The sequence below is a fragment of the Schistocerca gregaria genome, chromosome X (genome assembly GCF_023897955.1).
Source record: "Schistocerca gregaria isolate iqSchGreg1 chromosome X, iqSchGreg1.2, whole genome shotgun sequence".
Lineage (NCBI taxonomy): Eukaryota > Metazoa > Arthropoda > Insecta > Orthoptera > Acrididae > Schistocerca > Schistocerca gregaria.
The window spans coordinates 770,253,308-770,270,213 of NC_064931.1; the positions used below are offsets into that span (position 1 = coordinate 770,253,308).

The 16,906-nt window shown below is 28.2% G+C and overlaps 1 protein-coding gene across 1 annotated transcript in view; it reads left to right on the forward strand.

Annotated features, from left to right (window-relative positions):
• Window positions 1-16,704, forward strand: part of LOC126297712 (uncharacterized) — a 252,027-nt gene extending 235,323 nt beyond the window's left edge. The window contains exon 3 of the mRNA XM_049988843.1: window positions 15,791-16,704. Coding sequence (XP_049844800.1) covers window positions 15,791-15,819 — 29 coding nt within the window. The 3' untranslated portion in view covers window positions 15,820-16,704. The remainder of the gene's footprint in view (window positions 1-15,790) is intronic.
• Window positions 16,705-16,906: the final 202 nt, after the last annotated feature.

Consider the following 16,906-nt stretch of genomic DNA (forward strand, 5'->3'; position numbering starts at 1 on the left):
CGTATTGCCAAATGCATTGTGGTTGACGGACATACTTTTGAGCATTTATTGCAATAATGTGGTATTTACAGGTACTCACACTGTAACAGCATGCGTTCTCAGGAATGATAAGTTCACAAAGGTACATGTATCACAATGTAACAACCGAAATAAAATGTTCAAACGTACCTGCGTTCTGTATTTTAATTTAAAAAACCTACCTGTTACCAATTGTTTATCTAAAATTGTTAGCCATATGTTTGTCACTATTACAACACCATCTATCACAATGCGAAAAACGTGGTCCAACTAAAACAATTATTTTTCTTTACGTACTACACGAGTATGTAATAAAAAATGGGTGTTCCTATTTTAAAAAACGCATTTCGTTCTTTGTAGTTTTTTCGTTTGACGCTTATTTTGTGAGATATTTGCCCCGGTCACGATCAATGGAGCACCCAGTATACATATATATGGGAGTTATAGTACAGGGAATACTTTTTAAAAATTTCTCGATATAAAACCATGATTTTTATTTTGTTCTTTCTCCTTGTTAACAATTTACATCTCTACAATCCAAATTTTCAGTTAATTAAAAATGAATTTATTCAATAAAAATTTAAGATTAAAAAAACTAAATTTAGAAGAAACAAAAATTCTATATTTTATGCCAGTTAAGTAACATGAATCGAACGGTTCTTATTTTGTCTTTTACATCGATAAATAAATTTTAATCCAAAATGTTTTCTAATTTCTCATCATCTTCTAAACAGATCTTAGTATAACAATATGAAAGAGTAATTTTATATCTGTTATCTAAAGGTAATAAAAATTTCAGCTTATGAAATGTTGTAAGGTTTAGTATTTTTTCAGCTCTGTTAATTTACTGAACACGTCAGCATAACCATTACAGTAACTGATGAGATCGTTTAATAGATTATTAGCAAAGTAATTCATGCTTTGTTTTATATAGAAAAAATTAGATTTCGAAAGTTTTTGAAATCAAAAATTAAAATTTTTGAAATTAAAAATTTGAAGAATTTGAAATTTAGGGTTTAAAGAAGTAAAATGATTGACCAAATGTTTTAATTTTTGAAAATCCTAAATCTTCTATTTTTTACTCATTTAGGAAATTAAAAATTTTCATTTAAAATTTTGTATTCTAAATCAGAAGTTAAATCTTTTTTCTATACATAATTATATACCTAATTACATCACTGAATAATTTTTTCATTAAAAAACGAATATAATTTCGTTGTTGTTTTGTGGTGTTAAAACACTCATTCTCCTAGTCATATTTATGACATGGACAGGATAATTCTCAATAACATTGAACAGATTTACAATTACATCGATATTTCTGCTATCCTTTTAAAATCTCTAAAAGCATCAAAAGCTTTTAAAAAAGTTATCTGGGAGATCGAGATTCTATAATTCTTCACGAAAATCTTCACTTTCTCCACTATTTACGTAAATATTTTGTAATTTAACATGATCAAATAAAGAAGACTCGTTTAACCGATTATTTTTCGATTACTTTAAAAAAGCAACAAAAATAAAGTAAGGTCTATCGAATTCAGAAGAATTATAATTAGTTAGATCTAATTCCGAATTTGTTTTCCATTTAATCCAGCAAACTCAACTGTTTGTAGTTCAAAGAATCTGGAATTTTTGGATTTTTCAGGCTTTCCCGTTCTAGTTCAACTGATTATTCTGGTTCATTTTTAACAGCAGGAACACGAATTTCGATACTTTTTTTCACCAATTTTAACTTCTTTTGTGAGTGTACTATTATCATTATTAGTAGCCCTTCGAGGTATAGAAACGTCTTGATTTTTCTTGAACTCCAAATGAAAATTGCTGTTAAATCTCCTTCCCAAAGCATTTTTCCAACATTCTTATACGAAGTACCAGATAATTCTAATTGAAAAACTACTTCATTTTGTTTGTTTTTAATTTTATCACATTTAAGAACATCTTTCCATAGTCAATTTATTTGATAGAGATAAAATTAACCAAATCAAATAAGATCTGAATGAGAAAAAAACGGGTGGTATATTTTAGATAAAATATTGTTTCCTTTCCTAATTGCAATAACATCAATCACATTTAACACATAATTGCAAATTAGTTTAATATTAGATTTACCATAGCATGCTGAAAAATGAATTTCATCAGTATGAATAACAGCTATCTAATAAAGTTGAGAACAATTAGAATGAAGTCATCCATTATCAATATTAATATTAATTTCATTTCTTTGTTAAGAACATTTAAAAATTTTTTGTTTTGTCATTAACAGGAAATGAGTAAAATTGATAAATCTTTATTTTGTTCATGATTTATTAACACAAAATCTATTAATTCTTTTTTTAAAATTACTGTTACACAAGCACCATTGAAGTCAATCAAATTTTCATTTTCATCAATGATTGTAATTATTAAATTTCAAATAGCGTCTAGAATTATAATATTTATAGGATTATTTAGTTAATAATCCGTGACTCATAAATAATTTAACATCACTTTCCATATTAACTCTGTTGAAAATTTACCTTCTTTAATATGCATATTATGTTGTTCAATTGAATGAATTTCTCTAAATTTTTAAACTATGTTGTCCAACTGGAGTATCTGTCATTTCTTCATTAGTATATATTTTATTATTTTTCAATATAATATTCGGTGTTAAAAAGTTTAATAAAAACAGGCCGGTGAAACATTTTTATAAGTTTCTTTTACTGGAACACTTAATATTTTTTGAGAAGAGATGAATTATCACTCAACTGAAATAACTACTCATTTATATTAATTAAAATTATTTAAATAAATGACAGATATGGGAAGAAAAACTAAAATTATTGAAAAAAATTTTAAAAAATAGGGTAAAATTTTACCACATTCTATTCAGTATTACCAAGTGGTAATGGGAAAACAACATTAATGATTGATAATTATGTTCTGGCACATGGATGGAAAATTGGAAAAATTAACCATTTGTATGTATATTCCAAAAATTTAGAGCAAGTAAAATGTAAAGAATTTATAAAAAGGTGATGATTATGTTCTGGCACATGGATGGAAAATTGGAAAAATTAACCATTTGTATGTATATTCCAAAAATTTACAGCAAGTAAAATGTAAAGAATTTATAAAAAGGTGTGGAAAAACTGACTATAAAATTAATGAAAAAATTTCTGGTAATTAAAAATAGTGGAGAAATTATTCTGTGGCATAAATGTGAAAATAATCATTCATAGTTTTTGGCGAATTCATTCTTGATAAGCAAAATAAAGTTGGAGAATATTTTATGAGAGATCTATATAAAGAAATAGATTGTTCAACCTTATTCAAAATACCATAACAATTAGTTAGAGATAATCTGATTTTTTTTAAGTTTTCAGAAAAGATGACACAAATTTAAATCATATTTCTCACGAGTTTGTAGGTGGAGATTGAAAATTAGATGATTTTAATGGATTGTGTAGTAAATTTAGGAATAAAGAATTAATGGCTTTTAGAACTATAGATATATAAGGAAAAATTAATTATAAGTACAGGAAAGAGAATATGGTTTATTGAAACACTAAACGTAAACATTATGCATAAAAACGTCGATTGTAAGCAATGAACCTAAAAAAGATAAATGTAAAATAAAAAATTATTATTCTATTTTTTCCCATAATAAATGTTTTCAAAATATGAGCCAAAAGCTGTTAAAATAGCTAAACGAAACGGAGAAGTAAAAGAACAATTAAAATAAGAGTCCAAAATAGGAATGGCAGCCAAGAGGAGAATATGAAAAATTTAAAAAAGATCAGCCAGTTATTGATGCAATTGAATAAGTTAAACAAGGAATTGAATGTTTATGTGATAATGAATAAAAAGTAGTTCAAGAAGAAACAGAAATTGAAAAACAGATCATTCCTTATAGTCAGCATTATTTAGCAGAACTTTCCAACAATTAGACATTAAGAAAGTGATAAAGGAGGTAATACATTAGGTGAATTGGAAATACATGTTTTATTGAATAAATAAAAGAAGCAGCTAAGATAGAAAATAGGAAAAGGATGAGATGTTAAAAATAATAAATGAAAGAATTTTAAAATACATTAATCATAGTCAAGATATTGTTTTTGGTTGAATACTTATTGGAAATTTCGGTTTACCAGATAAATTCAGTGGTAATAAATTAAATATGGGTCAAAAAGGATATGAGGATACTGATGGATTAATGAATCTTTTAACTAAAAAACCAATTACTATGGATGATTTAGGTAAAGAATTTGATTCTGTTGAGTTAGAAAATATTTATTCGAATCATATGCTCTATATTCTGATAGTAATTCAAATAAAATTAAACATATTTATTTGATAATAAGAGTTAATGAAGGTTATTTTCCTGGATTGTCATAATTTATTTCAAAACTTTGTGGAGATTTAGTAAAGACAATATTCAGAAAAAGTTGCTGTATTTGGATTAATGAAATCTGTCAAATAATTTATACATTAAGAGTAATGTATTGAGAAATATTACCCAGAAATAAAAATTATCATAATGAAGAATTTGGAAAAAATGGTTACTAATAAATTTAATGATTATATAAGTAACAATGCAAAAGGAATTCCAAATTTTACTATGGGAAAGTGAATACAGAAAAGGCTTAGTAAATGATGCAAATAGTAATGTACCTTTGCAAACGTATTTACCTGTTTTGATTGGTATGGCCTTGGGACCAAAGTAGATGAAATAGAGATAAGGAATGCATCCACTAGATGAGGCAAGGAAAGAACATGATTTTTATAGAGATAAGAAATTACAAAAAGGATATGAAAGTGATAAAAAAACTACAGTTATCCGCAAATGAAAAAATGTATGCTTCAGACGCTTCAATTGGTGAAAAATTAGCTTCCACTGCAGTTAGAAGAATAATGTAAAACGAAGATTAGGACTTTCAATGCATGTTGATGAAAATGGGATTATAAAAAATACGTTATTAATACATAATCTATATAAATCAATAGCCTTAGTATTGATCATAATAAACATTTAAATGGTATAATAAACCAATATCAATATTACTTAGATTGAATAATGAACGATATGAAAGTATTGAGACATTTCTAACTGATGCACAAAAACGAATAGAGATGGCAAAATTAGAAGAAATTCAATTTTTACATGAAGAATCACATATGTGAAAAAACTTATAAAATATTAAATTCATTTAAAGAATCAAAACATGAAGGTAGATTTTACCATTATTATTAGCGGCATTACCATATCCAGCAACTTTTGGTTCATTCACTGGTGGATCTACAGCACTTGCAAATTCAGTTATAAAAAAAAGAATTAAAAAACAAAAAACACATAATTTAGCAAAGAAAAAACTGAATGTCAAACAAAAATGTCGAAGAAATAATTAAACAAGTAATTATGCTGTTATGTAATTTTGTGAAAGAAGAATTTGCTAAACAATTAAAAATAAAGAATTTTCGTTATGATTGATAATGAAACGTCCCCTTAGATAAATTATACAAGACTTAAACTGACACACAATAATTTTAACGCAACACAATCTGACTTTCAAAAATCCGTACAAAAGAATGGCCCTGACTAACATTAACCTATACGTTTCACAATTCAATTACCTCACAAAAATCTTCGTTACTCGAACTACTGCAATACAGTGGGCGCCACTACTGCCAGCTAAATAAAAGATTCAATCTACTGAAGGCACTAACTACTGATAGGCATAGTTAGCAAAAGAAAGATTTTCATAGAAAACAAACAATGTATTTACCTTAATAGTGTTCAAAAGTCATAATATATAGAGCAGTTCATGACATCCAGTCTTACAAATTTCAAAACTCCGCCATCTCTCTCCCCACATCCACCACTGCTGGCGGCTCACCTCTAACTGCGCAATGCTACATGCTGTTAATAGCCAACTGCCCAACACTACAATGGCAGACAACAATGCAAACTAGCCATAGACTGCACACAGCACAGCCAGTGATTTTCATACAGAGATGGCGTTACCAATAAGAAAACCTAAACGACCTACTTACAATAAATTACCTGATAAACCAAAAAAATGTAAAATGTGGATTAGTACAATTAGATACCTCTGATTATGTTGATGCTCACTGAATTTGTTATTATAATAATGCAGATTTAATAGTTGTTTTCGTTTGACTTAGAGAAAATATACCACAATACTTGTAAATTATTTAGGAAAAAAGATTTATGTTATAACATAGAAAGGATACAAAATGTTAAAGAATATACAAGTGGTCATTTGTCATTTATATTTAAATTATTATATATCACTTATAATTTGAATGATATTTTAAATTTAATAAATGTGTGTTTTTGGAAATATGTTATCTGCTAAACTCAATAAAAATTTACAAAAATTAAGGATTTCAATTATTAGGAGGAAATGTTAATAATGAAATAACATCAAAATTTTAAGATTTTCAATAAAAGTCAAATATTTGCAGTCAATATTGGATCTAAACATTCAAGAAGAATTAGTGGCAGAATTAGAATAAATAAAACCATCATTATAGTTATCAGAAATTTTTTTTATAGATGTTCAATCGTCAGTAGACTGAAATATATATATTGCAATTAAAAAATTTCAGAAAGATTTAAATGCCATTTTTAAAGTAAGTAGATGCTATTTTAGTTTTAAAGGTAGAATAATTGCCGGGATAACTGTTCCAGTGATGTAAAAGATGCATTGAACATACAATATTTACTTAATGCAATGAAGGATCTAATTTCTACAGCTGAATATATAAGTATTTTAACGTAGTTCAATACATTATGTCAGTGAAAGGAATTGTAATCAGCTTATAAAAAATAATGTAACTAATTACATTACAAAAAAGGAAATAGAAACAGCTTCTTCAAATACAGATGTAACTCCATATTTAACTAAGTTAGATAAGCTTACAGTATACGATTAACAAATTTTGGAACTCACTTTTATAAATGAATGTGAACAAAAAATGCACAGTTTCAGTGAATCTGATTTTATTCTTAAAGGAGTTATTGTTATGTATAAATATATATAGAGATTTAACAGCTAGTGAATTTGAGCTTTCTATATTTGTTTCAGACAAACTTCACAAAATTTTAAATTTTTTATTATTCTATATAAATGGAGAATCACTGTCACATCAACTCTATGAAATGTAATAACTTCCTGTACCACATAATCAATCTTAGAGTAACAACTGAAGATCTTTGTCCAACTCTAAAACTAAAAAAACCATATTTGATAAAAGAAATTTGTAGGTAGGATTAAATAATCGCAAAGAAATTGTTACTGAACTATATAAACCAATGACTAAATTTTTAAAAAAGAAACATGTAATTCCTTTTCTATTAGACGATGTATGGTAGGCTGTTCAGCTGACATGGATTCTGCAAAATGTAAAGGAATTTCACAAAAAAATTAAGGATATAATTATTTATTAACTGCTATATACGCTTTTTTCTAAATTTGCTTGGGTTATACCAGTAAAAGATGAAAAGATAAAAATTAAGATGATTCCTTTGAAAAAATATTCGAGTCAGCAAACCCAAAAATTTACAAACAGATAATGCTAAAGAATTCTAAAATAAAAAATTCTACATTTAAGGAAAAAATTTAATATTAAACAGTATTAAACTTTTAGTAAATTGAAAGCATCTGTTGTTTAACGATTTAATACATGATTAAAAGACAAAAATGTGGAAAGAAAATGACTTACAAGGAAATAGTAATTGCACTAGGAATAAAAATTGAACTTGACGAATATAATAACAGAAATGACTGAACAATAAAAATGAAAGATGTAAACAAAGAAAATAATCAAATTTTATTGAAAACAGTTTATGCTAAAATGTGTTAGGTGGTAATTGTAAATATAGAAGTGGAGATAAATTAATAATAAATAAAAAGGAATTTTTGGAAACTGTACCAGAAAAATTTGTCAACAGAATTTGTTGAAGATGTTATTCATTTCAATCCAATCACATATAAATTTAAAGATCTAAAAAGTACAAAAATAAAAGGAATCTTTATGAACTAGAGCTACTCGAAACGAATTTTCCAGATGTTTAAATTCTTGAAAAAGTTTTGTGAAAGATAGCAGATAATGTATATGTTGAATGTTTTAGGTTTTGGTAATTGATGGTAAATGTTTGGTTTTGATAATTCACACAATAGTTCAGTAAATAAAAGTAATGTAATTTTTTAATCTGCGAAAAAAGTGCTTGGAAATTTAGCTAAATTCTAGGAAAAGTTTGGTGGATTAGCTATATCATCATCACAAGAGTTTCTAAGTATTGCAATAATTTTGACAATGGTTAATTCTTTCAGTTTCTTTCATAATTATAATTCTCTAATCATAATAAAACAATCGTTGTACTTAAATTTTCATCAGGAATTGAGAAACAGCATGTGGTAATAACCTAGTTATTTATTCATTTCCTTCTGGTAAAGTTTCTATTGTTCTACGATATATTTCACGTGACTTATCACATAACTATTGTTAATTTCAATTAGATATTTTAAATGATTTGTTTGACTTTCATAGAGTTGTTTTAAAGTAGTCTTTACTTTTAATCATGTTTGCAAATTGATGGAAAAATTCTTCATAATCCCAACCTTCAACATTTTCCACAAATGGCATTTGTGAATTCATAGTTAAGGAATATGATCTGGGGTCATGAATAGATTTTGTATGAGGATCAATATTTGTACATAGCAATGTTACATCTCCATTGAAATTTTTATATGTTTTACAATAGTATTATTCAATGAATTGTTTTACAGCACCTCCCAAAGTCCACATCCTAAGTTATTTGCATAATTCCATGGGATAATTTCTTCATCAATAATTATTAAAACTTGTTTGTTTTTATGTATAAATTTGTTATTTTCAGTCTCAGAATTGACTCCATTTATGCACAATATAATTTCATAATTTTACTTTTTAATTCTAATACATTTTTCCTAATATTTGGATAATGATAATAAAGTGATTTGTTCATTGTACAAACAAAAAAGTTAATAAATATACATTACAATTAAGAATAAACCTTCAACAACAGGTTGTATTGATTGTTAATGAAGAAATAAAAGATTATGGATACAAATTTTAACATATAAAAGAACTAATTAATAACTGGAAAAAACATTAACTTTTGAAAACTATTAAAAAGAAATAAAAAATATTTCCTAATATATTGATAACTGTGATTTTAATGAATCAGAAAACTGGAAAATATCTTTCAATTGTGGATAACATAATGAAAGTTGGTCCCAAGAAGTGAAAAAGAAGTGAAATTTTTGTGAAAATTTGTTTGCAAAATGTGTCTATAACAAATCAGAATTCGTATCATTAAAAAATATTAAAAAGTGATTAATTTTTCATTAAATTATTTCTTTTTTATTAATTGAATCTTGTAATAAAATGCATCTTTCATCATTATAACTAAATGGAATTTTATTGCATTCAATTGTAACCACTTCATGATCAAATGTTCAATTTAGGTTCATATATCATAACGATTTTATTTTGTTATCTAAAGAATTTTTATAATGATCAGAACTAATTTCACTTTTTACAAGAGTTTGTTTTAACTCTTCGGACTTTTTCTCTTCTGTATCAACAACATTATAGGAATACATTTCCCTCTTAAACAAATATGCTCTGTCATATTTTTTCCACAACTTTCCCCTTTCATTTTTCCTAAGACTTTCTTATTTTTATGTGGAATTCCATAATTATTACCTGTGAATAATCATTTGTTTCTAAAACGTTTATCACAAATTTCATATCTTTATAAATGATATCAATTCTTAGATCATAATCTGTATCCATATAAGATAACTCAATATTTTCACTGTATTTTGGCTTCATTAACTAATAATGAGAATTACACATTTTTATTTTCGAAATATTTAGAACACTCATTCCATTATGATTTCTTTAAATTTTACTATTGATTTTCTGATGTGAACTGCAACTAGATATTCTGAAAATACACTAGCATGTTCATAATTTGGTTTTGAAGTAATTTCCTCCATTTTTCTGGATCTGTTATTATTTTAATATTTTGTCTATATCTAATATTTTCATCGTTTTCCCAAGTACTAAATGATTCATCAGTTTTAAGAGATCTTTTTGAAAATAATTTTGGGCTTAAGTTCCCATTGCTGTATTAAAATCAATACATTTTCTTTAAGAAAGCTGATTGTACAAACGATAAATGTATAAATTTTGTTAATTTTAAACCAAGATTTAAATGGTGCTTAAGGTTCCAATAGTACTATTATTTATATTATAAAACATATATTTCTTTATTATTTAATGTTGTTAGTCATTTATTTCCCCCTCTGGTACAAAACGTTATTGTAAATCATGAACTTTTTTACATATTCGAAATAGTCTTGTAAAATATAATTACATTTATTATAACCTGCTATTTTTATTTTTTCAAATATAAAACACTTTGTTTCTAACCACCTAAAATCTTTAAAAAGTTAAAAATTTGGCATTACCCAACCATACAAATTATTTGCATCTAAATATGCAGTATAATGTGATTGTTTATCTGGCTAAAAATTTTCATATACTTATTATTTGATTTAATATATCGTTTAAGACTCCACCTCAACTTACTTTTCCAAGAAATGAAATCATATCATTAACGTCTATTAAATCTTATTGAACTTTTTCATGTGTATCATAGAATCCTAAGATGAACTACAACCTCTAAAAACCCAAGGTGAATCGATTTATAAATTTAATTGAAGTGACTCTAAATTTTTCGTAATTTGTCCTAAAATCGAATATATAATGTTGTGTATTATTCTAATTTTTTTGAATCACGTTTTTCCATCCTAAATTTGTTTGTAGATAACATTTATCAGAAATATCTTCTTTATTAACTCTCAAATAAAAAATTTCATTTGGGTAATTTTTTTGTTGTAATTTTGCTTCAGAATTAGTATCTTAATAAGGATAAACTCCTTTTTTAATCATTAAATCTTATGTTCATATTTAAAATATTTTGCTGTGTCTCTAAATTGATCTTTTTTGTAAGTTTAGGAGCTTATTGATCAGTACTTAACGCCATAAATTTAAATATATCTAAAAATCTTAATGTTAATCTATCTTCAATGTGTGGAATAGTGCCAATATCTCGATTATCTTATGCTAATTCATAGATAAACAAATGAACATCGTAATTTGCAGAATTATGAATATAAACTGAAATATAAGAAAGATTTTTGTAATTAATATTACGTTCTTCATGTGCAGCTCTTCAGTATTCTCCTGTTAAATGACAATGATCTCATACCTTTCTCTCACCAACATTAAATTCTTTTTCATAAATTAAACAAGTCCTTGAATTTTTAAAATTTATTTTATCTTCATTCATCATAATAATCTGTACATTTCGATAATATGTTTTAACAATTTCTTAGAGTTTTCTTTTAACACTTTTGCTGCATCTTGGCCAGTACACTCTACAGGGCTTTATAGCCACTTTCAGACTTTGTAACATATTAACTATATGAAATGGCAACAGCTCAAAGATGGTGATAACACCATTTCTCGTCAGATCACTGAAGTAAAGCTCTGTCAGGCTGGGCTAGCACTTGGATGTGTGCCCATCTGGTCTGCCGAGCACTGTTGGCAAGTGAGGTGCACTCAGCCCTTGTGAGGCAAACTGAGGAGCTACTTGATTGAGAAGTAGCAGCTCCAGTCTCAGAAACTGACATACAGCCAGGAGAGTGGTGTACTGACAACATGTCGCTCCATGTCCACATCCAGCGATGCCTGTGGTCTGCCGAGCACTGTTGGCAAGTGAGATGCACTCAGCCCTTGTGAGGCAAACTGAGGAGCTACTTGACTGAGAAGTAGCAGCTCCAGTCTCAGAAACTGACATACAGCCAGGAGAGTGGTGTACTGACAACATGTCGCTCCATGTCCACATCCAGCGATGCCTGTGGGCTGAGGATGACACGGCGGCTGGTCGGTGCCTTAGGGCCTCCATCACCTGTTTGGGGGGAGAGAACTAAATGAAAATTAAATACGTTTTTGATGTTCATTAATGTAAGCAATTTTAGGATTTGGTTGACAAGTTCAACATTTTTAAAGAGTCATTCCAAATCTGCATAAATTAGAAAAGGTTCTCGTACTGAATTATAATAATTTTTAAACTTAGTTTTTTCACCTTCTATAGACATATCTACGAGGGCTATACACAAAGTACATTACGTTTTGGAATTAAAAATAAACAAAGTATTGAAATTTTTTTAGTTATATACAGATGAAAGCCACATTTAAGTACTACTTTTCTACATAGTTGCCATTTAAATTAAGACACTTATCGTAGCGATGGAGGAGCTTGGAAATTCCTTCGTCGTAAAATTCGGCCGCCTGCGCCTTCAACCACGTGGTTACCTCTTTTGGGACAGAAAAGGCGTGATTTTTGTGGATTTCCTGGAAAGAGGCACTACAATTAACTCTTAAAGGTATTGCCAAACTCTGCACAACCTCAAAAGAGCAATACAAAACAAGCGCAGGTGAAAGTTGGGCTCAAAGGTCTTGCTGATTCACGACAATGCCCGGGCCCACATGGCAAATGCCACTCGTGAAGTTATCGAATTTTTTAAGTGGGAGTTGTTTCCTCATCCGCCGTACAGTCCCGACCTAGCACCGAGCGACTTCCACTCATTCCCAGCAATGAAGAAGTGATTGGCTATGCAGCGTTTTGATGAAGATGCACAGCTTCAAGAAGAGGTAACCACGTGGTTGAAGGCGCAGGCGGCGAATTTTACGACGAAGGAATTTCCGAGCTCATCCATCGCTACGATAAGTGCCTTAATGTAAATGGCAACTATGTAGAAACTTGTATTTAAGTGTGGCTTTCATTTGTATATAATAAAAAAATTTCCAATACTTCATTTATTTTTATTTCCAAAACGTAATGTACTTTGTGCATAGCCCTCGTATTTTTACTTCTTTATTACTTTACAAGTGCTTTTATTATTGCTTAATTTTTTCTGAAAGAAGATATCTTAAACATCTATCACAAGGATAAATTCATCCATTGTGTTCACTTACTTGTGAACTATTTAACCTAGATAAATTTTTTACCCAACAATGTTTGAATTATTTTTATCTGATATCAAATGAAGATTAACATGTTTCTCTTGTTTATTTTTGTATGATAAAGAGTATATACATAAATTTTTCGTCATGTGCATAATCAGTAATTGATATATTGGACTTGTTTTCAAATTTTGGAAAATCTGTTAACTGAACAGGAAAGTAAATTTTCTCTATTTAAAATATTTCTTCCCATTCCTTTCCACTATTCTTATATTTATTAATTCTCTCTCCATCATGATCTGCTGGATGTAAAGCTGATTTGATTGAATAAAGGAATTTTTGGTCTGTGCTATTTACATTAATTGCTACATTTTGAGCTTTAATTTCTTCTGGTAAATCACCCACCAGGGTAGCCAAGAGCCTAATGCTCTGCTTCCTGGACTCGGGTAGGCACAGTGGCCCCAGATCGAATTCACCCAGAGGATTAACGACGAGTCTTGGTATGCTGGCCAGCCTGGATGTGGTTTTTAGGCGGTTTTCCACATCCTGCTAGGTGAATACCAGGCTGGTCCCCATGTTCCACCTCAGTTAGACGACGTGCACACATTTGAAAATGTTCACTCTATTTCATGGCTTACACTAGACGAAGACAGCAGGGTACACTAATTTCACCCCACGGGGTTTGGGATGGCCACAGGAAGGCCATCTAGCTCCCCTCTGCACCTAACACTGCAAAATCCGTTATAACATGGTCGATCCGCATTGAAGTGGGACCAAGACCGAAAGGAAAAGGAAAGGAGAGGAATTTCTTTTGGTAAATCGATATAAGAAGATCCAGAAATTGGATTGTGTTACTAACACCTAATTCTAAATTATTTATATAAAGACCAACCAGATTTCTTCCATACATTTCAAAAATTCGGTTATTTCATGATTTTTATAATAATTTACCAAATTAGTTGTTCTTTTTTACATATTTATAGATTAAATTTTGTGTTTCGTCTTTAGTTTTAAAAATACAATAATATTTCATATAATATTTAATCTCTCTTCTTTGTATTATCATACCTTTTAATTTTGTGATTACTTCTTCTTGAATTTGACTAAAAAACTTCTCATTCGTCATTACTATGGTTATTATTAATTACATAAGTTATTATTTTTCATTTAAAAGCAAAAGCTTTTCTATAAATTCGTTTAGATGATATAAAAAATCATCATTATCTAGAAAATTGAAAACAGGTACATTTTTCTGGTAAATTTTTGTTCAACTGTTTGATATTTATCAACTAGAGGCATCCAAAAGTAATTCTCTTAATCAAAGTTATTATATTGCCCTGAGATCTAGTGATAAGATCGATTAATTTTTGTTTATTAAATCTAGATATTATTTTTAATTTTTTTGTTTTACAAGTTTGATGAAATTCTTTTGAAGATTTTTTATTCAGTTTGTTGTATTATTATTAATATTGTCCTCAGATTTTTTTGGTAATATCGATTAACTGTTGTTTATTAAATTTAGAACATTGAAGTTCTTTTAAAGATTTTTTTAATCAATTCGTTATCATTATTATTATTTTTGTCAGAAGGATTTAGAATAAGATTGATTAATTTTTCTTTATTAAGTTGAGAAGAATTTTGAAGTTTTCTCATTTTACAAATTTTTCTTTTAAATTTTTATATCTTAGTTCCCTCTTCTTCATTCCTTTCACATTAAAATAATCAATAAATTCCCATAGATTTGCCAAGTTACATTTGAATAACATTCCTCGTTACAATAATTTTCTAAATCGTCATAATATAATCCATGTGTCTCTTTACAATAATTTTCTAAGTTTTGAAATAGCTCAGTGTTTGAGTACATGCTTGATATGATTTTTAATTATATAGAAAACTTCAGAATTTTAAAAAATTAAGCCATTTACAATTCAAATGTTTCTTTGAAAATTTCAATCGATGATATTGCTAGACGAAGTTTATTTATAAAGAGAAAATTTTATTAGCTCTTTATTTTTTATTTAAATGATAGTTTGATTTGTGGATATAGATACACATGATCTTCGAGAGCTTATTTATAAAGAAAAAATTATTAGACTTTGATGTTTTAAATAAATGAGATTTTATTTGTAGACATAGATAGTCACAATCCTAGAGAAATTATTTATAAAGAAAAACATATATTAGGTATTTAAATAAATGAAAATTTTGCTTGCAGACATACAATTTTTTAAATGGGGGAAATGGCAAAACTGAAATCTTGGTTTTAAATTGGGAAGTTTTTAAAAAATGTGGTCTCTGTTCTAGAACTGCCGTACTTTTAACTGTATACACACCAAACTGCTGCATTTGTATGTTTCCTTGTAAAGATGTTCTGTTAGGAAAGAAGCTAACAAACCAGAGTCTATTTCCGATGGCACAGAAATTTTGGGGAACATGGTCTATAGGACTGTATGTGTCAGTGTATTAATCATGATTTACCTACATTTAAGTAAGTTGAAATTAAATGCTATAATCTTTGGAACACTAAAAGCTGTCATCTTGTATGGGGCTGCTGCATTGTGCTCACCATTATAAGAAAATAATTGTAAATTCTAATTATAGATAGGTTTGTAATCTATACTTAGGAATTTATGATAATATGATCATTTATGATTTCTAATATGTATTCTTTTTGTCATTGCAGCAACACCTTCTGCAGTGCCTTTGTTCTAGTGCACCATGGAGGTGGCTTATGGCAAATAATTCATCGAATCCTTCGATGCAAAACAGCTGAAGAGCTTTTCACATAAAAATGTGAATCTTGCAACACTGTCAGTGGTGTCTGAATATGTAGCAGAGGCATCAGAAATCCATCTAACAGGAAGTTGCAGATACTGCAGCGCTTTGGGATGCAATCCATATAGTCTTGCTATAATTTTATTGATCTCTCTCATCATTCATGGATGGATGTTACTTCAGTACTGTTATTTTACCACTGAATCTGCAAATCGTTTCATAAAATATTTATTGTTTGTCTAGAGATAACAATCGTAAATCAAAGAGTTAAATTTGTGTGAGAGGGTTTCCTGAGTGACAACAGCTCAAAAGAGTCAATGAAAAGTACCCCTTACAGGTCACAAGTTTTAGTAAAATAATTAGAAACGAATTAAGAATTGCCACTGAAAATGTAAGTGGATAATGTTTTAGAGCTATTTATTCTAATATTGATTAAATGGATCATATTATAAAATGAAAATAATATTTCCAATACTAAAAACTCAGTGAATTCACCATTACCGTTCATTGCTGAAGAATATTTTCAAATTACTGTTTCTCTTTGGTTACACTGCACAGAAGTAAAAAGTGTGATGTTCAGTCGAACATGCTGAGTATATATAAGAAGTATTCAGAGACATAGGATGAAAGTTACTCAGATAACTGAAATATTTATTAATTAATTGAGTGTTTGTGTTGTGCCATATTAATGTAATCATGCAGCTGGTATTTTTAACGTCACAGTTTATTTTGCATTTGGAGAACTTATTCTCATAGCACTTTTAGTGAAACTTATGACAAAATATTGCTTTGAAAGAAGTAGCATAAGTTTAAAATTATATTGTAGAATGTCAAGGCACATATTTCAATGAAATACTAAACAATTTATTTGCTAAATCAGAAGCTCTAAAGTAAAATTATGCTGATGATACGGTTACAAACTTATTTTGTAACAAATATGTAAATAAATATGTATCTGCTAGTAGCCCAGTGTGTGTTTGTTAACTCTCGCAGTGTGTTATACGATGTAATTGAAAGGAAACAA